Raw genomic sequence first — 21,219 nt, forward strand, 5'->3', positions numbered from 1 at the left:
GTAATCCAGCAATATCTGGGGGACCCGGGTTTGAGAACCCCTGGCTAATGGGGTGGAACCAGACGCAAAGCACTGCCGATCATTCCGTGACCTCCCTTCACCCTCACTGAACCCAGGCAGTGAAAAAAGGCACAGAACCCCCATGTCAAAGGACAGCCGGCCTCCGTGCACCAGATGTCGGGGGCAAATTGGAGAGGGCGGCCCTCGCCTGCAAGCCCTGCTTCTGACCTTCCTAGGAATAAGTGGGGGGTGGGGGGGATTGGGCTGGCCTCCTGTTCGAAAAGGGTCCCTGGAAATGGGTCCAGCAAGTCCGTCCTGGGATTCATTCGCCGCTGCTGTTCCTTCTTTTTAAAAAACGGGCATGGGTGCCGAGTGCATGAATTCTGGGTCTGGGTCTTGGAAAGCAGGAACATAAGGACATCGGGAAGCTGCCTCCTACTGAGTCAGACCCCTGGTCCATCCAGCTCAGCACTGTCTGCACTGACTGGCAGTGGCTCTCCCAGGCTGCAGGCAGGAGTCTCTCTCCCAGCTCCACCTGGAGAGGCTGCCTGAGAGAGAAGCTGGGACCTTCTGCCTGCAAAGCAGATGCTCTGCCATTGAGCCCCATCCCCTAGGAAGCTGCCATCTACTGAGTCAGACCCTCGGTCCCTTTAGCTCAGTGTTGTCTACACAGACTGGCAGCAGCTTCTCCAAGGTTGCAGGCAGGAATCTCTCCCAGCCCTCCCTGGAGATGCTGCCAGGGAGGGAAGCTGGGACCTTCTGCCTGCAAAGCAGAAGCCACTGAGATGCCCAAAGCAGATGCCCTAAGGCAGGGATCCTCAACGTTGGGCCCCCAGATGTTAGTGGACTTCAACTCCCATAATGCCAAGCCCCAGTGGCCCTTGGTTGGGGATTGTGGGAGTTGAAGTCCAATAACATCTGGGGACCCAACGTTGAGGATCCCTACCCTAAGGGGAACATCTTATAGCTGAGAGTGCTCCCAAGGAGTCACCCCTCCACATGCAAAGCAGGACAGACCCTGCTTAGCATAGGAGACAGTTCATATTCTCTGTCCTCCACAGAATGTCCCCTTTTGGCTCGGCTTCCGATCCCTGGGGACCTGCGATCCTCCGGTTCTTTCTTTCCCAAGCTGCCTGCCTGAATGAATGAACGAACGAACGAACGAACGAACGAACGAACGAACGAACGAACGAACGAACACACACACACACACACACACACACGGCACTCCCTGCCTGCTGCAGATTCCTCCCCCCCACCATTTTTCCAGACGTGTTGCTGCTCTTTCTCTCCCAGTCCCCATCACGCACGTTCTCCCCTCCCTGCGCTGCGCCCCCCACCCCCCGGACGTGTTTCAGCTCCTTGCCACCCACCAACCCCCAGGTTCCTTCTGAATGCGTCCCTTGTTGGCGAGGAGAGCGCTCCAGCCGAGGACCCCGCACACCCCTTCCCTGCCCCCTCCTGCATAGCCCCGGGAATGTGCCCCCTCCTGCTCTTTCTCCCAGGCCCAGCCTGTTTCTGCGCTCGCTCGCTCTCTCTCTCTCTCTCTCTCTCACACACACACACACACACACACACACACAGTGCCCCCCTCATTCACCCCCACGCCATCTGCTTGCCAGCGCTCTGACAGCCCCCTCAATGACCCATTCATCACCTCCTCGGCATCTCCCGGCCCCGGAAACCGTGCGAGGGCCAGGACTGCGGCAGGCGCGGGCAACGCCCATTCGGGCCGCCACATTGATTGCGCCTTCTGCGGACGGCGGGGTGGGGCTTCCCGGCTCCATTGTCAGAGAGGGGGAGAGAGGCGGGGCTGGGGCCGGCCAAGGAAGCGGCGCCGGGCCAGTGGCCGGCACCTGTTGGCGGCCAGCGAAGGGGTCACGGGGCCCGCCCCTGCCAGCTGCATTCGGCGCCGGGAACGCCCCCTCTGGCCTCGGGGGGCCGATACGGCGACCCTGCGGGTCTGGTTGCCGGAGGAGCTTCTTTGTGGATTACGGAGCAAAATGTCAGGTTCCCCCAGTTAGGGCAAGAATGCCGGGAGAGAGGAATCAGTGGCGGCGTCAACAGGGAACCGGGTTCTGCTCTCAGCCTTGGAGGGGCTTTGGCCCTTGCCCGGAATGCTGGCCCATGGCGGGATGTGGCGTCCCACCCACAATGGCACAGTCTCGCCTCTCTGTCCTGGCGGGAGGATTCAGGTCCTGGTCCCAGCCTGGAGACGCATGACGGACAGTCCTTGTCTCCGCCACTCCCCGCCTTCTGGTGCTTAAGCTGTCAGCACGCTGAGAAATGAGCGCCCGCCATTTTGTACTGCGGGAGAGGTGGGCTGGGAGTGGGGCGGCTGTCAGTCGCCTGGTGAGGGGCAGAGAGAGGCTTGTGCAGGGCTGAGCTGATCTTGCGGCTGCCAGCCTGGATCGTCCTCTTTGCTGAGCAAGGTCTGCCTTGGTTTGCATTGGGAGGCTACGTGGGGGTGCTGGGAGATGTTGCCCTCAGGGGGTGGGGCTCTGGCTGAGTGGCGGGGCATCCACTTGGCAAGCAGAAGGTCCCATGTTCACTCCCTGGCAGCATCTCCAAGATCAGGCCGACAGAGATTTCTGCCTGCAACCTTGGAGAAGCCGCTGCCAGTCTGGGTTGACAATCCTGAGCTAGGTGGACCAAGGGTCTGACTCGGTATAGGGCAGCTGCCTGGGTCCCTATGGCTGCATGAGCTCTGCTTAGAATAAGAACAAATAATACTAGTGGCAGTCAGGTCCACCGGCGGGTATCCCAGGCCCTTCCCTAGCGATTCCGTACAGCAGCCTTGTAAGGTAGGCCAGTGTTGTCGAGAACCAGTGCTGTATAGTGGTTAGGGCAGGAGTGGCTTAGCCACTCCAGCTGTTGACAGACTAGGATTCCCACCATCGGTGATGGGAGTTGTAGTCCAGCCACACAGCTGGAGAGCCTCGGAGTGGCTGGCTGCAGCTTGGTATAGCCCTCCCTCGGCTACCTTTTAGCTATGCTGAGGCGGGCGGGGAGGGGATCTAAATTCTGCAAACCGTATAAGCCACGCAGACCAATGTGCAGGCATTTGCTTATCTTTCAATGATCATACTGTACATAGTCAGGTTGTGTTTTCTTCAGCAGGAACCACTGCAGGTTCATTGCTCCCCGGCCCCCAAAATAGGGGGCACGGCTTCGTTTTGTCCCTGCTAGGTATAGGGGAGGGGGCAGCTGGCTTCTTGCCTCTGAGCTGCCCAAGGGCATCCCACACAGGCTTCTGAGCCTATTTGCCCTCGTCCTTGAGGACTGGAAACTTGCTTGCTTCTGAGCCTATTTGCCTTTGCCCTTGAGGACTGGAAACCTGTTGGCTTCCCCCAAAACGGCAGCTGAGCTTCTCAGGGAGCTGAACAGCAGCATCAGCACAGCTCTGGGAATGATGTGGGTGGCAGGGGAGGCGGGGTGTGTGTGTGTGGGAACAGTGGCTCCCTTTCAGCGTTTCGGGGTCATGGTCCTTTTGTTTGGGAGGCAGCTGAGGAGCGGCTGGCAGAGTCCCCGGTTGAGGGGCCTGGCCCAGCGCTGGAGGGCTTGTTGCCAGACAGGAGGAGGGCTTGACCTCTGGCTTGGCTTTCACCCTTTTCCAGTGGGGGGCGGGCAGATCCGCCTTTGTCTCTCCATCCATTGAGACTTGACTGGCAGGCAGGTCTGCCGGCCCGTTGGAGGCTGGTGGAGACAAAAGGCTGGGTATTTCATGGCCCCCTCTCCGATTTACAGCAGGCCAGGAGAACATTTCTGGCTGACAGTTACATGCAGAAGGTCCCGGGTTCAATCCCTGGCAGCATCTCCAAGTAGGACTGGGAGAGACCCCCGCCTGGAACCTTGGTCTGTGTCGGCAATACTAAGCTGGATGGACCAAGGGTCTGACTCAGTATATGGCAGCTTCCTCTGCCTGGTGACGGGGTCTTTCCTGTGGGAAAAACCGCTCCTCCCAGCTTCTATCCTGTGTGTGCTTTCCTAAAAGACATCGGCCGCCCCCTGGGAACTTCACGCATGCATCCACATCTATCAGAGATTTTGAGAGCAAATGATAGAACAGAGCAAAACAAGATTTTTTTTTTAAACAAAAAACCAAAAACCTCAAGACGACGAAATGAAAATAATAATAATTAAGACAGAGATACTTCCAAGGTTTTATTAGGGCCATCCAGAATGTGGCTGTAGGTCTGCGGCCATCCTTTTTGGCCTTGGTTGGGTGCCTTTGCTTCCTGAAGTGAGACGGGTGTCGTTGGGAGAAAGGCAACAACGGGAGGAAACCTCAAAGGTGTCCTGGAAAAGTTTTGTCGTGTTTGGCCTCAGAATACAGAGTCTTTCCAGAGCAACCTTTAGGTCTCCCCTCCTCTGGTTCTCCCCAGTGGCCAGTTTGGGAGAAGACCAAGAGACGTCAGCGCATGGTGCTGAAAACTGGCCTCCTAAGAAACCCTGGGTCTTTTTTAAGCTACAGAACGATCTCATGGCCCCATGAGCGTTGGAAGTTATCATTGGGTTTTTCGTCTCGAAGCCACCTAATGGCTCTGTGGGGAAATGACTTGACTAGCAAGCCAGAGGTTGCTGGTTCGAATCCCCCGCTGATGTTTCCCAGACTATGGGAAACACCTCTATCGGGCAGCAGCGATCTAGGAAGGTGCTGAGAGGCATCATCTCATAGTGCGTGGGCGGGAGGAGGCAATGGTCAACCCCTCCTGTATTCTACCAAAAACAACCAGAGGGCTCTGTGGGAGGCACGAGTCGACACCGACTTGGCGGCACACTTTACCTTTCGTCTCGAAAAGCTTCCCTTGCTTCTGCCCCCCCGGTCTGGAAGGCGTTCCAACCTCCACCTCTCTGGGGTGGCCCTTTCTAACTCTGGGGTTTCCTGTTTGCGAGGAAGCATCCCGAACGGGCCCAGGGTTCCAACCGTATCCCCGCTGTTTCGTACAAGGGCATTGGGGTTCTGTTTTTCATTTTTTTCAGTCCCTCCTCCTCTCCCCCCCCCCCCCCCGCGCCCTGGCCCAAATTTCACCGGCTTTTCTCTCTCTGGCTGGCTTTTCAGGATGACATGACCGACTCGCTCCGGGATTACACCAACCTCCCCGAAGCAGCGCCCCTCCTCACCATCCTGGACATGTCCGCCCGGGCCAAGTACGTGATGGACGTGGAGGAGATCACCCCGGACATCGTGGAAGCTTTTGTGAATGACTTTCTAGCGGACAAGCTGAAACCGGAGCCCATCTAAAGCGGAGTGGAGGTGGGACGGTGGGGACGGTGGGGTGGGCTCTTTGGGGCTGCCTGGGCTCAGACTTTATTTAAAAGGGCAGGCTTCCTGCCGGCCGGCCTGCACCCTGAGTCTCTGACCTTCTTCTGGTGCCTTGTTTTAATACAGCCAGCTCTCTTCCTCTCGACTCCTCCTAACCAAACCCTTGAAAAGGTGCTGCTTTCCGTGGGGAGATGTTGGTGGGTGCTGGGAGACCTGGCGTGGGCAGAGGGGAGGAGGGGGGCTCTGTCCTGTCCTGCCCCAGCACCAGTTAGCCGGCGAACCTCTTCTGGCCTGTGGGGTGGGCCTGCTTTGGGGAGCCTTCTCTTCTCCTGTCTGTCTGCACCTCTGTGACCGACTCAAAGCCATCGGCAAGGGTTCGATCCTGCCCCTTCGCCACCTCTCCCCGTGCTGACGAGAGGCTTCTCCGGAGCAGAAACCTGCGAAAGGTCAGCCTCTCCAAACAGCTTGACTCTTCTGTCGCCCCCTAGAAGAGGCCAGCGATCTTTGTTGCATGGCGTTAAAGGGGGGGGGTGTTACCTGTTGAGGATTCCTTGGGCGGCCGGTTTGCCGGGGGAGATCAGAGCCAGCGGATTTCCTAGCCAAGGTGCAGCGGCAGCAGTAGCAGCAGCAGCAGCAGCAGCAGCAGCAGCCTCTGCCTACAATTCCCAGGGTGCTCCTGTGGGGGGTGGGGGGGGGGGACAGGCTGGCGCAGCTTCAGGTTCAGTAGGCAGGGGTGGAGGGAGAGAGCCTTTCAGGCCAGGCTGTTCCCCGCTGCTGGTCCAGGCTGCAGTGCCTGCTTGTCAGGACTCAAGTAGTGCCCCCCACGCCCCCGATTTTGTGGCTTGGATCACAATCCATGTCTCTGCCCCCACCCCCCACCACCATGCATTTTAACACTGCAAAAACATCACCCCAGGCACAAGAATGTAAGGAGAGCCCTGCGGGATCAGGCCCAAGAAGGCCCATCTCGTCCAGCATCCTGTTTCACGCAGTGGCCCACCAGGAACCTTGAGGCTGGTTTCCACCAAGGACTTGGGGTGCCAGCAACCAGGCCCAGGAAATTGGAATGGGGTACCGACCGCAGTGGGGAGACGGACAGATTTGGAGGAAGCTTTGCCTCCTGCTTCCCTCCCTCTGGTGACTTCGGAAATGGGCTCAGGCAAAAAAACGGGCGATGCCGGATTATCTGAAGGGCCGAGAGCCCCGTTCCGAATCGAGCAGGGGCAAGCTCAGCCCTCTCTCTTTCAAAGCTGGCCCTTGGGTAACAGGAACCGCGTGGCTTTCTGTAGCTGCCCTCCACGTGGCGATGTCCGGAGTTAGCACGGCTTTGCAGCCGCTCCAAAAATCCCTGCTAGCTGGATCATTCTGTGGCTGTGGGGGTGAATCTGGCTTAGCCACGTGATCAGAGGCACCAGCCAAGCAGCCTGGCCAGCAGTTTTGCCTCTTTGGCAACTCATCCGTCGCTCCAGATGGGTGGATTCTACCTTCCGCGCATTCTGCTCAGGGCAGGTAGCACGGGGGCCGACTTAAAACGAAGAGGCCCTTCTGGGAGTGCGCCATTTCCCCTCTCAGTTCTTTCCCCGCCCGCTTCGTTGATCACGCTGCCCCATGTGAAATGCTCTCCCCACCCCCTTTAGCTGGCCGAACCATTTCCCTCAGACGTTGTGCTATTTTAGCCATGGGGGGGGGGGTGTGTTAGCACATGGATTGAAAAGCACAGCCAAACCCTCTGTCTTCTCTTTTTCTGGCAAAGTGATGTTGTAAAAACTGTACATGGTGATTGGAGCCTTTGTAATAAAAACTGTTCTAGGAACCTGACTGGCTGGGGCTGCCATTGGCCATCACGCAACTCAGAGTGGGGTGCTGGGGAAGAAACCCCACAGGGTGCAGGCCTGTGGAGGTGGGGAGGGCAGAAGCCTCCGTGGCGTCTGACCTTGTCCTCAGTATATGGCAGCTAGCTATGATCAGGGGACAAGAGCTGGTCTTGTGGCAGCAGGGGTGGGGGAAGCTGCCCCCTTTGCTAAGCAAGGCCTGCCCTGGTTTCTGTTTGGATGGGCAACCGTGTGTGAGCACTGTCTGCTAGAAGATACTCCCCCTGAGGGGATGGGGCTGTGGCTCAGTGGTAGAGCACGTTTTGCACGCAGAAGGCCACATGCTCAGCCCCTGGCAGCGTTTCCAGGTAGGGCTGGGAGAGACTCCTCCCTGAAACTCTGGAGTGGCTTCCAGAGTGTAGACCAGGGCTACACAACCTTGACCCTCCTGCAGATGCTGGCCCACAACTCCCACCATCCCTGACTCCTGGGGCTGAGGGGAGTTGTCATCCACGCAGCGTCCTGGGCTCCGAAGAGGTGCTCTCACGAGTAGGGTGCCACCTCCTGGCTACCAGAAGCTCTGCAGCCCTAGCCTGCCAAATTCCTATCCAACAGGGGTGGGATTTTTTTTGTTTCAATTGCGCTAAATTCTGTTCAGGGCCAACCGAGCTTTGAGGCTGCACAGACATCTTCCCGTGGCTGGGCGTCCAAGAAACAGCTGTAAGCATTTTCCTGGCAGATGGCAACCCCAGAATGCTTTTGAGAAGAGCCACGTAAGTTCAAGCGGCCGAGAGCGGCAGGGCCCCCGTGGCCTGCTCTCCCTGTTAGAAATAAGACTCGCAGAGACCGAGAGCAAAGCCAGAGTTTATTTGGTGTGCGCATCGGCGCTCAGGGTATACAAGGCGGCCCTTTTCAGTGGAAACCGAATTCAAGGTTCGGGGGAAGCGCTCTCACGGGCTAGCTTGAGGCAGTAAAAAAGAGGAATCCCTGCGAGAGAACAAACTGGCCCCTGGAAACTGGATCTCTGGGAGGAAACGGGTGGAAGTGGGTGGCTTTCCAAGCACACAATGGGAAAAATGTGCGAGCGCCCGCCCGCCCTTGCCCCAACCCAGAAGGGTCACTGCAGAAGGCAAGAGGCCCAGTGACCCAAACCGTTGCCCTGGGAAATGCCACAAGCTTGCCTGAACAAACAGAGCTGTGTTCTGGAGCAAGGGGGGGCTGGCGGCAGCTTCCCGCTCACCTGCCCGAGGAGACGATGGCTTGGCCTGGCTCAGCCAGCCTGTGAGGTCACTGCGAGTCCCCGTGCCAGCTGCTGGGTCGCTGCCAGGGCCGTTGCTTTTCCTGCCAAAAACCCGAGGCGAGGGGGGGGGCGTGCAGCGGCCGTGTTGGCAGGGCAGGCTGTGTTGGTGGCAGCTGGGGCAAGCGCAAGACTTGGGGCTGGAACAAGCTCTAGATTTCAGAGCGGGGGGGGGGCGGGGAGAGGAGGTGCTCCTGAACGTTGTGGTCAGGAAGAAAAGCCCTGTTTCTGGCATGCACTTCCCACCTGAAAGGTCCCCTCTCTGTGCTCCTACGATCAGGGGACAAGAGCTGAAAAGGTCACCTCTCTCCAGGGAGTACTGACGTGCTACAGGACTCTAGGCTGGCAGTTCTGTTTGCTGACTGGGGAGGGAAAGCAGTTGGAAGGAAACAACTGCCTCACTCAGCGTCGAGTCCAGACTGGTGCCAAATGTTGTTCCTGAGCCTCTCTCTCACCTGCACACACTTTGGCAAAAAGCTGGCCATGAGGGACTGGCCCGGATCCTCGCCCTCAACCATGGGGGCTGCTGGCTGCGGTTGGAGTCGGACTCCCTGCATCTCCCACCGACGCTGGGGATGGTGGGAGTTGTGCAGCCAGGGACCCATGGGTGAGAAGCCGGGAGCTGGCTTCTGTGTACGCCCCCCTCCCGCAATAAGGCAGCCCCAAAAGTCAACCAAATGAGAAGGGAAGGAATCCAGGGGGAGCGGCAGGCGCAGAGGCCGGCTCGCTGGGCTGGGCGTCAGCCCCCTTGGCCAGCGGCCAGCCTGACTAGCCGAGCTGGGCGTCACAGGCCAGGGCTCTTCTTGAGAAGCAGCTCCCCCGCCGCGGCTCGGTGCAGCTGTCTCTTCCCCTCAAAGAGCAGGATGCTGGCAGCCATGGCCGAGTTCAAGCTGTCCAGCCCGGGGACCACAGGAATGAGCAGGCTCCTCCCGCCTGTGCTCGTTGCCAGCTTCATGGCGGCCGGGCTCACGCCGTGCGTCTCCCCGCCAATCACCACCGCCACGGGGGGGTCCATCCAGCGCTCGTAGTAGTGCTGGACGTCCAACTGGCAGGCCGCCTCTTCCTCCTCGCCGTCGGAATCGGAGCCCCAGTCCATTTGGGCTGGCGGGGCCTTCAGGTTGTAGGGTCGGGAGACCCAGCCGTGGCTGCTGGCCCTTCCTGGGGGAGCCTCGGCCTCCGCTGGCATCTCGGCACTGCCGCTGCTGTCGGCCACGTGCACGCACGTGTCGGGGAGGAGGTAATTCGGGACCACCGGCCACTCCAGGTTGGAAAGGATGGGCAGGCGGAAGTGGGCCCCCATCCCTGCGCGCAGCACCTTGGGCTCCCAGGCGTCCACGCAACCTGGAGAGGGAGAAGAGGGAGGCGTTGACGGGCAGAAGCGAACCCCAGGGCCAGTCAGCAATGCAGGCTGCCAGTTAAGAAAACAGCCGCTTTCTCCAGCTTCTGCAGAGGGAGAACGGGAGGGCCAGCGTGGTGCAGTGGTTAGAGTGCTGGACTAGGACCGGGGAGACCAAATCCCCGTTCGGTCATGGAACTCACTGGGTGCCTCTGGGCCAGTCACTTCTCTCTCGGCTTCACCTACCTCACAGGCTGGTTGTGAGGATAAATATAGCCGTGTAGGGTGCTGTGTTCCCTCTAACAGGGATTCCCAGATGCTGTTCACGAAACTCCCAGCATCCCTAGCTGCAGTGGCCTTTAGCCGGGGATTATGGGAGTTGTAGTCAACAACATCTGGGAAGCCCTGTTAAGAGGAAACACTGGTAGAGTGCTTTGGGCTCCTTGGAGCAAGAGTGGGAGAGAAGTGTAGGAATAAACTAAGTTTAGAAAGAAAATGCTTCTCTTTGCCGGCACCAAGAGGGGGCCGATTTCCAGGGAAGCGCCAAGGAGTTCAGTTGTTTGCAAGCTCCACCATCTGCTGTCAAGGGCGGGGTGCAGCAGTGGGGCTTGGCAAACGGCCTGCTGGCCTCTGTCCAAAGAGGCTGCCTTGGAGACAGGTTTATTTTCCACTTCTTTTGCAAAGGGGAGGGGCCACCAAAATTGGGTGAACTGGTACCCACTTCTGCCTGGTGCTCCCCCCCCTCAATTCCTTTGCACAGGAAGGGGTGCAAACGGGTCTGTGAGCCAGGCACCCCCCCCCCCACCCACCCCCCCACACACACTGCATCTCTGCCACAGAGATCTCAGAAACACACATCTCATAGGAAGCCAGTGGCAATCCCGTTCCACTACCAAGCGGCACGCCCTACCTTTGACAAGCAAGACTCTTTTGCAGCCCGCTCCAGCCGCCGATCTCAGGATGGTCCCCAGATTCCCGGGGTCACGGACGTTGTCGCAGATCAGAGAGAGGGGCAGTGCATGCTTCTTCTGGATCTCTGGATAGGTCATCTTGGAATGATCCGGTCTGGAGAAGATTCCTGAGGAGACCCAGGCAGACAACATTCAGATCTGAGCAAAAGGAGGACGGGGTCACGGGAGAAGGTGGCAGGATCTATCCTCAGGAAAGGGTGGGGCCATAGGTGTGCATGCAGAAGGCCCCAGCTTCACTCCCTGGCAGCATCTCCAGGTAGGGCTGGAGGGATCCCTGCCCGAAATGTTGGAGAGCTGTTGCCAGTCAATGTAGGAAGTCCTGAGCTAGACGGACTAAGGACCTGACGCCATAGAAGCAGCTTCCTATGTTCCCAAAGCCACCTAAATGGCTTGCATTATGGCCAAATGCACTCTGGCTGGAGGGGCAAAAAGAAACCTTGACTAAGGTTTCAGGAAAATTCAGGCTGCCTACAAAGTCAGAGAACTGTGCCTTTCAGGCTCAGGAAGTGCTCACAGTCAGAACACTTCCAAACGGGAGGCTGTGTGAAGTCTAACCCAGCCACAGAAGTATTGGTGAGCAGAGGGGACTGTTTTGAAGGAAAGAGACTTTTAGTGTGACTACACCTAACACAAAACCTGCTCACTCAAATGCCCTTGGGCCCGTCTGTGTCCCAAGAACCAGCAGGGGGCCACAAAAGAATGAGTATAAGCTGTGCAAAAGGAGGGGAACTGAGAGAGAAGGGAGACAGAACTTCACCCCAAGGGTGGACTGAGTTTATTACTACTATATACAATTACTACTTTAGTCTTGCTGGCCACCCCTGGCCAATTTTCACTGATATTTTCAGTGAGTCTGAATTTGGACACTTGCTTAGGAACACAAGAATTTCTTTCCTGGGTTGGACCAAGGAGGCCAACATAATGCAACATTCGTTGCAGGAATTCTAGCACCGAGCAGGCAGAAGGTGGTCCATGGGGCGGGGAAGGAGATCGAGGTCTAGAATTTTCCCCCATCAAAAGGTGTGATGAGGTTTGACTGAAGCTGAGGAGGAGAGAGCGAAGGAACTGCTACAGAGGTGTGTGAAGAAGAGCGGAGAAGAATGTTTACTGTCTCACTCGTGTTGCTACTGGAGGTGGCCAAGAACAAAGGATCATGCCTGGACAAGGGCCCAAGCGAGTCTACTCTCAGAAGCTGTTCCCATCAGATATGGCACAGCTTCCCTTTCAAGATCCTCCAGAGTTTACACAGCAGCTCCCTGGGAGACAACTTACCAATCACCCCCTGAGGAGCGACAACATCAGACCAGGTCTTAATTTCTTCGAATTTCACCCTGACAAGGGTGGCACCTTTGAGCTTTGCCGCCGGCAGCTCCTTCAGATGATCCTGGGTGCTGAAGAAGAGCGTCTGGGGGACGGCGCCAGCTTCCAGCGCGTCGAGGATGAGGCGCTTGCCCTCCAGCAAGATCTTCCCGTGCTTCTCCCGAAATGCCCTCGACTTGGCAAGAGTCACCACTTTGCTGCAGAGAAAGGGATCATTTAAGATGAATGGCTGGCAGGCAAAGCAGCCCGGGAGCCTTGTTTCCTGGCTCATTGCCTTCAGCAGGGCTGAATCATGGCTGATTGTGTGCACCACACCTCGAGACCATATGCAAGGCTAGAGTTGAGTTATAAATCAATACTGTATCCCCCGAGTAGGCATTGGCCGTAGAGCATCTGCTTTGCCTGCAGAAGGTCCTACGTCCAAATCGTGGCAACATGTCCAAGTAGATCCGGGAAAGGCCCCCCTCGGCTTGAAATCTTGGAAGGCTGTCAACAGGGGAAGAAAGACTGGCCGAGATGGGCCACTAGTCTGACTGAGTAGGAGACACCCTCCTACATCCGTATATATCTGGTTTTATTCTTAGGAACTGCTTCAAAAACCAAAAGGGTTGAAAAGCAGCCTCAATGTATCAGGCATCCTTCCACGTAAGAGCCTGTGCTCAGTACTGTCCAACAGTGCTCCCAGTGCTTCCCCCTAACAGAGAATCCCAGTGGTTCTTGACTACAACTCCCAGCATCCTCAGCCAGTGTTCTGCAGCTAGAGATTCTGGGAGCTGTAGTCAACCAGCTAATGGTGCAGCAGGGACATAACTTGCCTAGGGGAGCAAGAGATTACCGGTTCGAATCCCCTCGGGTATTTGTTCCCACACTATGGGAAACACCTGAATCAGGCAGCAGTGATATAGGAAGGTGCTGAAAGGCACAATCTCAACTGTGCAGGAGGAGGCAATGGTCAACCCCTCCTATATTCTACCCAAGACAACCACAGGGCTCTGCGGGTGGCAGGAATCGGCACTGACTCGATGGTGCAACTTTTAGCCAACCTCATCTGGGATTCCCTCTTAGAGGGAACACTGCTGTCCACTCCACAGGACTGGCAGCATCTCTCCAGGATTTGCAGCCAGGCTCTCTCCTAGCCCCACCTGGAGATGCTGCCAGGGCTTGGACCGGGGACCCCGTTCCCTCTAACAGGGATTCCTTCCCAGATGTTGCTGACTACAACTCCCAGCATCCCCAGCTGCAATGGCTTTTGGAGCTGAGGATTGTGGGAGTTGCAGTCAACCACACTGGGGTGGGGGAGGCACTGCCGGGGACTCGTGTGCTTGCAAACCGAGGGAGCTGCAGCCTGAAGCGGTGCAATTCCCTCTTCTCCCTGGCTCAGACATGGGCGAATCTCCCAGCCCCGCAAGGGATCCTGGGAGTGGTAGTTCCTGCTGCCGAGCCCGCCGCGGCTCCCAGCCTGCCTTGTGCGGCCCGCACCTTAGCCTTTTGTCTCCGGGCCCGGCCCGCTCGTAGATCAGCTTCGCCGCCGCCGCCTCCTTCTGCTCCTCCATCGCCAAGTTGGGCTTCTGGGGGCGGACCTGAGCCACTGGCGGCGGCGGCTTCTGGGCCCGCTCAGCCAGCGAAGGAAGGACGCGGACGGGGCTCCTCCGCAGGGCGCGCACCCCCCGCCTGCCGGCGCCCGCCGCCCCCGGAAAGGACAGCCGCAGCAGCAGCCGCAACCCCGGAGCCCGCCTCGCCAGCGCCGCCATCTTCGCTGCCGGCAACACGAGACAGGTCGGACTTACGTCGACGCCGCGCGGCCCATCCCACCGTTGCTCATAGCAACTGTCCTGCGTGCCGACCATAGAGGCGGCGGGAATGGCTAGAAGGGCGCGCACCCCGAGACGTTCCGGGAAGAGTAGAGCGCTGCCATTGGCTGAGGGAGGCTATCGTCAACGCGCAGCGCCTGGAACGTCCCGACATGTCCGGCTTCGGTTGCTAAGCGACCGGTGGAGGCGAGTCGCTACAGTTCAGGCCTGCGTAATTTAGGCCTACAACTCCCAAAATCCCCAGCCACAGTGGTCAATAACCAGGGATTAGGGGAGTTGTAGGCCGACATTTGCAGGAAATGCCTTTCCCAGAGTGCGTCGCTCTAGGATGGAAAGAAGCTATTCTTTATGGTGCTGAAGTTTAGCGGCACACGGCGATGTCGTCATAACTGCGCGCCGAGAGAGACTGCGCTGAATTCCAGCGAGTGCGTGGGCTTGCGAGGGTGGAGAAAGTCCCGTGCGAACCATGGGGGGCCGGCGTGCACTGCACTTCGTGTTCAAAGTCGGCGACCGAGCGCAGACGGCACGCTTCTACCGGGAGCTACTGGGCATGCGCGTGAGTGGCTGAACGAGGGGGCCCTTACAAGGCCGGACGAAGGGGATGACAGGTGACGTCAGGGCCTACGGGTGCCTCGCGGGTCCAAGTGTCCCAGAAGCTCGCAGTAGCTACGGGTGGTGCCTAGGGCCAATCTTCCCAGTGGGTGCTCCTGCTTGATTTGTTAACTGGGCAAAGAGGCAACTTGTTTTTTGTTTTAATTTAGGTAATGTTTATTGCTTTTATTGTACCTTGTGTCTGTCTTATTGTTGTGAGCCGCCCCGAGCAGCAGTGCACTGGAGGGGCTGGCTGTAAATATTTTTAATCAACAATCGATTTTGCAAGTGGGGATTATTGCGAGTCCAGACTGGCCCTATCCAGCCCCAGCACAGCACCCACAGCCCCACATGGGGAGATCTTGCTTGGCTGCTGCTTCCTTTAAAACTCGGTGCCCTTTGCTTTGTCCACCTTGCTGCCCCCGCAGACCTTATCACTGTCGTCGTCTTCTCCTCCCATTTAAGGCAAGCGGGTTTTGTCTAGAACCACCTTCTTGCATGCCTGGCCGCGTGCTTCTCCGGGGCAAGCCTGTGAGTCCTTTCAGAGCTCCGACCTGCCCCGGAGGGCTTGCTCTTGGGTCTTCCCAGGCTGCCTCTGTCCCCCTCTTCCCTTCCGGTCCCGATGAGGGTTTGCAGATGCTGCCCTTGATGGGAGAGAGCTGGCTTGAGGAGCACCTTCCTAGTGCTGCCTGCTGCCTGGCAGGGGGTTGGGGCTAAGTCCCTGCAGGGTGGAGATCCTTTCAGGGCCTCTCTTCCTGGCCTAAGATGAGGAGTTGGGTAGGGTAGAGAGGAATCGGGTGCAGCTGCGAGCCCATTTGGAGCAGCCGGGTTCTCAGGAGAAGTGCTGGTCTCTTCTGTTACGTTTGTAGAAGGCAACCCCTGTCTTGTTCGTGTTGAACAAGACGTGTTCAGCCTGATGTTGTTCATGGAGCTGCTGATTTGTAGAGTTCCACAGACTGAGTTTTGCCAGCTGTTTGGGTGGCATTGGGTGAGTTTGTTTTGCCCTGGTGTGTCTCTCTTAAAATGAGAGGGTTTTTCTACCTGTGACTAAGCTCTTCTGTCTGTGTGTTTACGCTTCAGGACATGAGCGTAGCAGCCCTGCGGGATCAGGCCCAAGGAGGCCCATCGAGCCCAGCACCCAGTGGCCCACCAGGATGCCTCGGGGGAGCCCACAGGCAAGAGGTACGTGCATGCCATCTGCTGCTGCTGCTGCTGCTGTTGCTCCCCTGCAATTGGGATGGAGAGGCATCGTGCCTCTGAGGCTGGAGGTGGCCCACAGCCACCAGACCAGTAGCCATGGATAGCCCTGTCCCCCATGACTTTCTCTAAGCCCCTTTTCAGGCCATCCCAACTCATAGCCATCACCACATCCCATGGCAAAGAATTCCACAGATCAATGATGTGCTGTGTGAAAAAGGACTTCCTCTTGTCGGTCCTGCATTTCCCGGCCTTCAGTTTCGTGGGGTGACCCCTGGGTCTCGTGTTGCGAGAGAGGGAGAGCAATGTCTCTCTGTCCACTCCAGGCATGGTTGTATCCACCTCCATGGTGTCTCCCTTTAGTCGCCTCTTTTCCACGGTCAGGAGCCCCAGATGCTGAAGCCTCGCCTCGCCGGGCCCCCGATCCTTTTGCTTCCGCTCAGGACTCGAGAGGAGGCCGCTGGGATCAGGCGCTTGGCAAGATGCAGGGGTTCCCCATGGGCTGTGGAGCCTCCCTGGGCTGCCTCTCGAGTGGGACTGCTCTGGCATCATCGTCCGTACTCTAGCCATGCTCTTAGGTGGGCTCCTGGCCAGCTTGTTGGTGTGTCTTAATACCGTAGTTGGGTGTGTGTGTGTGTGTGTGTCTCCAGAATGCCTCAGGCAGAAAGGGTTCTGCTGGGCCGGTGACGACCTGAGGGGTGGGTGGGGTCCTCTTGGTTTCTCCAGGGGTGCCGCTTCTGCTCCCTCCGTCTGACCTTCTGGTCCCCAGAGTCAGAAGAGCCAGTGCCGAAAGCTCCTCTCCGGCCGAGCCTGGCTGGCAAGGACCTGAGTGGCCTCTTTGGGGACCCGGAGCGGTTTCAGGGGGGACCCCTGGCAGGAGAGCTTGCCAGGTTCAAGCAGCCCCTCCCTGCCTTGTGGCCTGGTCCCGATCACGCTCCTGGCTCCGCTGTTAAGGAGAAACCGGCCCCCACAGCAAGAGAGTTCCCCTCCTGTTCCTTGGTGGTGGTTCTTGGTGTCAGGCTTGGTTTCTCCCTAGATCTCCTCCCTCCCTCCAGTTCAAGCCAAGCTGGCTTTCTCTGAAGACCTCTGGCTGTTCCCACCACCACCACCACCACCAATATTTATACACCGCTTTTCAACAAACGTTTCCAAAGCGGTTTACATAGAGAAATAACAAACAAATAAACAAGATGGCCCCCTCTCCCCAAAAGGCTCACCGTCTAAAAAGAAACCTAAGACAGACACCAGCAACAGCCCCTGGAGGGATGCTGTGCTGGGGACGGAGAGGGCCAGTTACTCTCCCCCTGCAAAATAAACCCGTGCTAATTGAGCAAAGAGGCACGTTTTTAAAGCGGGGATTCTCTTACATTTAGCAGGGGGAGAGCAGCTGGCCCTCTCCATCCCCAGCACAGCATCCCTCCAGTGGCTCTTGGTGGTGTCTGCCTTATGTTTCTTTTTAAATTGTGAGCCCTTTGGGGACAGGGGGACACCTTGTTTATGTGTGTTTCTTTGTAAACCGCTTTGTGAACTTTGAAGAGCGGGATATAAATCTTGGTCGTCGTAGTAAAGAAAGAATCGCCACGTTAAAAAGGGGCCTCTTTGCCCAGTTTGCAGGCGTTAACTGGTGTTTATTGAAATGCTGAGCAAACGTCCCAAAGCCACCCCCTCAGTTTCTCCACCCGCGTTTCATGCTGGTGGGAAATACAGCACCAGCCCGTGGGGTCTGCAGCCAAAGAGCGGGGTTCAACTTCCCCCCTTGGTCCGGCTTCCCTGGGCAGAGCCCGCCCCTCCTTCTGCCCTGCAGCCTCACTGGGGATGGAGCCGCTCCGGGAAGAGCATCGAGGTGCCCAGTTCCCTCCCTGGCATGTGGTGATGGCTGCTGAGAGGCCGTGCTTTGGCCCCCGAGAGCTGGAGTGTGCTGGAACATCACTCGGTGTCCTGAAGGCTTTGTCCCTGGTGAGGCTGTTCTGTGTGCAGCCGTTCGGAAGAGCCATTCAGAATGTGTCTGACCCACACGCTGCGTAGAGAGAGACTGCCTGCCTGGTTGTGAGGGTGTGTCCATTTGGTCGCTGCATGGCTTGAGTTTTGAGACGGTCCCTCTGTACCAATGCCTGGGCCTTGCTGGGTTGTATGCTTGTGTCATCAGAGTATGACAGGATCGGGGCGGGGGGAGATGGCACTGGTGATATTTCTGGCACTAATAGTTAATACTGCAAGACCTGTGAGGGCTATTTTGGCTTTTGAGTTGGAGGGAGAGCTAAACGCGATGTGGAAATCGGTTGGCTTGGTATGTGCCCTGCCCTGGGGACTGGGGCTGTCTCCTCCTCGTTGGCAGCCTCGCAGTGGCATAGTGACCCCCGCGAGATGCTTTGGCGTCCTCTCCCTTGTCGCAAACTGAAATCGGCAGGAGAGGGTCTTGTGGGCAGCGATCCCCTGTGAATGGAAGGGCCTTCTGCCGTTTTACTCGGTGGCGTGTCTGTGGCAGCGCTTGGAGGGGTCCTCAAGATCAGGCCTGAGGAGGGGATGCCTCAGAGGGGCAGCCGCGAGCCAGAGCGGCTCACATGCCTCCTGCACTCTCTCCCAGGCCCCGTCTGGTCTGCCGTGACTGGGTGACAGTAAAGAGGCTTGGAGAGAGGCTGGATCTCTCGGGGGTCTCTCTGGATCCGTCTCCGGGTGCCCTTTGCAAGTGGTGAGCAGAGCAGGGGAGCCCCTGGCCCGGCCCGGCCCCAGCACTGCTGCTGCTCTCTCGGATAGGACTTCTTCGAGGGTGGGCCTTTGGGAACAAGCTTTGCCTGCTGTATCAACTGTGTGGGGAATTTGGGTTGAAAAGCACTCAGCGTCACCTCTTCTTTCTCCATGCTCTGGTTCTAGAGGTGATCCCGGCTCTTCCGGATCCGACTCAGTCATGACACAAGGCGGGCGTGTGTGTGTGTGTCGGACTGAAGGCTACGCCTGGGAGATGACCGCCATCGACGTGCTCACGGCCAGGTAATGGGAACCTCGCTGTAGACTTGCTGCTACTTCCATTCTGCCCGTCTGGCTATGGCCCTCCACACACAGCGGCAGCGTTGGCAGCTGTGGGAAGACGTCCTTATTCTCAATGGCCACTAGTCGGGAGAGCACAAGAACAGCCCAGCTGGATCAGGCCCAAGGAGACCTCTCTCGTCCAGCATCCGATCTCACACAGTGGCCCACCAGATGCCTCTGCGAAGGCCGCAGGCAAGAGGAGGAGAACATGCCCTCTCTCCGGCTGTTGCTCCGAACACCCTGCTTCAATAGGATAGCTTTCATCTTAGGACGTTAATGGCCAATTGGCCATTTCCTCGAGTGTTAGGTTTACGTAGAAACTGCAACACTTTTTCATCCTCGCAGTGTTCCCTCTAACAGGGATTCCCAGAATCCCCAAGCAAAGGCCATTGTAGCTGGGGATTCGGGGAGTTGTAGTCAATAACATCTGGAAATCCCTGTTAGAGGGAACACTGCTCGCAATATATCGCTCCAGAAAGATAGATATGGGTGGCTTTTTTAGTGTCCCATTTCACAGACATATACAGATCTGTATCTCACATAGGTAGTTTTATTAGATACTCAGTCTTGTATGGTATCATATTGTTTTAATTGTATTTTGATAACGTAGGCCTTTATTTTGGAGCCATAGAAATCTTTGGCTCATGTCTGACCATAACCCTGCTTGCTGCCTGCCTATTTTGGAGTTTTGCTTGTCTGCAAGAAGAGTTTGCTGTTAGCATTATGGAACTGTCGTCATACACGCGACTCTGAACAGGGCAATGAAACTTGGGATGAACTCTCGTGTTGAACCTGTTTGTTTTGCATGTATAGCTATGTAATCAATTTGATACTGTTTGAATGGTTGTACTTTATACAAGGGAATCTTCTGTGTGTACTTATTATTTGTAATTAGGTACACACATCAATCGTTGGGGTGTGTGTGTATAGAAGTATAGCTATGACCCTTTGCTTGTGGCGATCAGGCTGCTTTGAAAAAGTACTTTGCTCCCTGTGTTCCGATGAAATTCATTGTACCAGCTCCTTGGCTGACCACAAGGAAAGGAGAAGTAGTGACTGCCCTTGCAGTCTTCGTCCATTAGAGGTACTGAATGTATTGTGTTGTTATTGGATGATAATATATTGATGTATTATCCAATGTATTGAATAAGAGGGGATTTTTAATTTATGCTTTTGATCTATACTTCTGACCAGAAGTATGAGTCAAAAACTGGCAGATTAAGATTTTGGGGGAGTCATTTCTTTCTTTTCTTTTTCTTCTGTTCCCAAAATGGGGAGGTTAGTCTGGTTTCACTATGTCAATTGGATGTTTGAAGAACATCTATATATACGAGAAATGACCTTTTTGTTTTCAAGAATGACTGCAACCCAGACATGAAACCTGTCTGACATTGATCATCTGATGATGATATCATTGCGCTCTCAATGTAAATTTGCAAAGTGTTGTGATTTATACTCATCCTCTATGACATCTTCCGAATTAATAGTGGGAGGCCTTTTGTTCTATAAAGTAACCTATCAGGATCTACTGTGCATCCCAGACCGCCATCTTGGGAGGTACAAAATAGAAACGGTGTAAGACCATGGAGGGGCTGAGCTAGTTTTTGTTTCCCCTTTTGGTGGGGTGGGGGGAGGAGAGCATTTCATGTGTGTCTTGTCCTGTCTCCCCTTTGGGGAGAGAAAACTTCTCCCCTGTTGTGTCTCCTCTTTTGCGGGGAGAGAACCTTTCTCCTTCTTGAATCTTCTCCCTCTCTTTCTCCTGACTTAGCTGTGGGCTTCAAGCTCTGGCTTTAGTCCATTTGACTTTTATCAGGTCTCGGTTTGAGCTCTATCCTTCGTGCAGCCTCTGCAGGCTGCAGCAACAGGAGTGGTGAGATATCTTGTTCTGTTCAAGGGATTTGAATCTGTGCTTAATATGTCTAGATTGGTAAAATTGGTTTTGTTTGCTTCTGCTAATGTATGCTCTGCTAATTGATTACTAATGTAATTCAAAATAAAAGGGTTATCCTGATAGCTTAGACTGTGTGTTTTCTCTTCTTGGGCACTGGGAAAACCACTGGGTCATGATCCAACAACCCCTACTCCAAACCCCGAGCAGAGGTCTCCCCCCTCCCTCTCCCCAGAGGTGCTGCTTGGCTCAAGAAGAGGATCCCTGCCAGTGTGGACAGCTACAAGAAGAGGTTGCGTCCCAGGCCTCTGATCAGCGATGGAAACACAGATGCCTCCCTCCAGGGTAGAACTGAATCACTGTGACCTTGACTGGTCAAGCGACGACCCCCTAATGTAGAATCCTGTACCATTGCCCCTTTTGACCCATTGCCCCTTTTGACCCATTTCAACTTTGTAACTTTGACCCACTGCCCCTTTGTAACTTTGTAACTTTGTAACTTTGACCCACTGCCACTTTGTAACTTTGACCCACTGCCCCTTTGTAACTTTGACCCACTGCCCCATTGTAACTTTGACACTTTGTAACTTTGACCCACTGCCCCATTGTAACTTTGACACTTTGTAACTTTGACCCACTGCCCCATTGTAACTTTGTAACTTTGTAACTTTGACACTTTGTAACTTTGACCCACTGCCCCATTG

At 56.2% G+C, this 21,219-nt stretch overlaps 2 protein-coding genes across 3 annotated transcripts in view; one reads left to right on the forward strand and one right to left on the reverse strand.

The window, feature by feature from the left end:
* Window positions 1-20,640, forward strand: part of NXN (nucleoredoxin) — a 66,169-nt gene extending 45,529 nt beyond the window's left edge. Inside the window, exons 8-11 of the mRNA XM_053275414.1 lie at window positions 5,063-5,257; window positions 7,736-7,850; window positions 15,484-15,585; window positions 18,472-20,640. Of these exons, the coding sequence (XP_053131389.1) occupies window positions 5,063-5,245 (183 nt within the window). The 3' untranslated portion in view covers window positions 5,246-5,257; window positions 7,736-7,850; window positions 15,484-15,585; window positions 18,472-20,640. The remainder of the gene's footprint in view (window positions 1-5,062; window positions 5,258-7,735; window positions 7,851-15,483; window positions 15,586-18,471) is intronic.
* MRM3 (mitochondrial rRNA methyltransferase 3) lies at window positions 7,924-14,039 on the reverse strand. 2 transcript variants are annotated; one of them, XM_053275417.1, is made up of 4 exons: window positions 13,789-14,039; window positions 11,954-12,198; window positions 10,621-10,788; window positions 7,924-9,715 (listed from the first exon to the last, which is right to left on the reverse strand). In XM_053275417.1, the coding sequence occupies exons 1-4, from the start codon at window positions 13,821-13,823 to the stop codon at window positions 9,159-9,161; spliced, it is 1,005 nt and encodes a 334-aa protein (XP_053131392.1). In that variant the 5' UTR covers window positions 13,824-14,039; the 3' UTR covers window positions 7,924-9,158. The 2 variants fall into 2 exon arrangements, with proteins under 2 accessions (XP_053131392.1, XP_053131391.1); XM_053275416.1 differs by lacking the exon at window positions 13,789-14,039 and adding an exon at window positions 13,481-13,782.
* Window positions 20,641-21,219: the final 579 nt, after the last annotated feature.

The sequence above is a fragment of the Hemicordylus capensis genome, chromosome 12 (genome assembly GCF_027244095.1).
Source record: "Hemicordylus capensis ecotype Gifberg chromosome 12, rHemCap1.1.pri, whole genome shotgun sequence".
NCBI lineage: Eukaryota > Metazoa > Chordata > Lepidosauria > Squamata > Cordylidae > Hemicordylus > Hemicordylus capensis.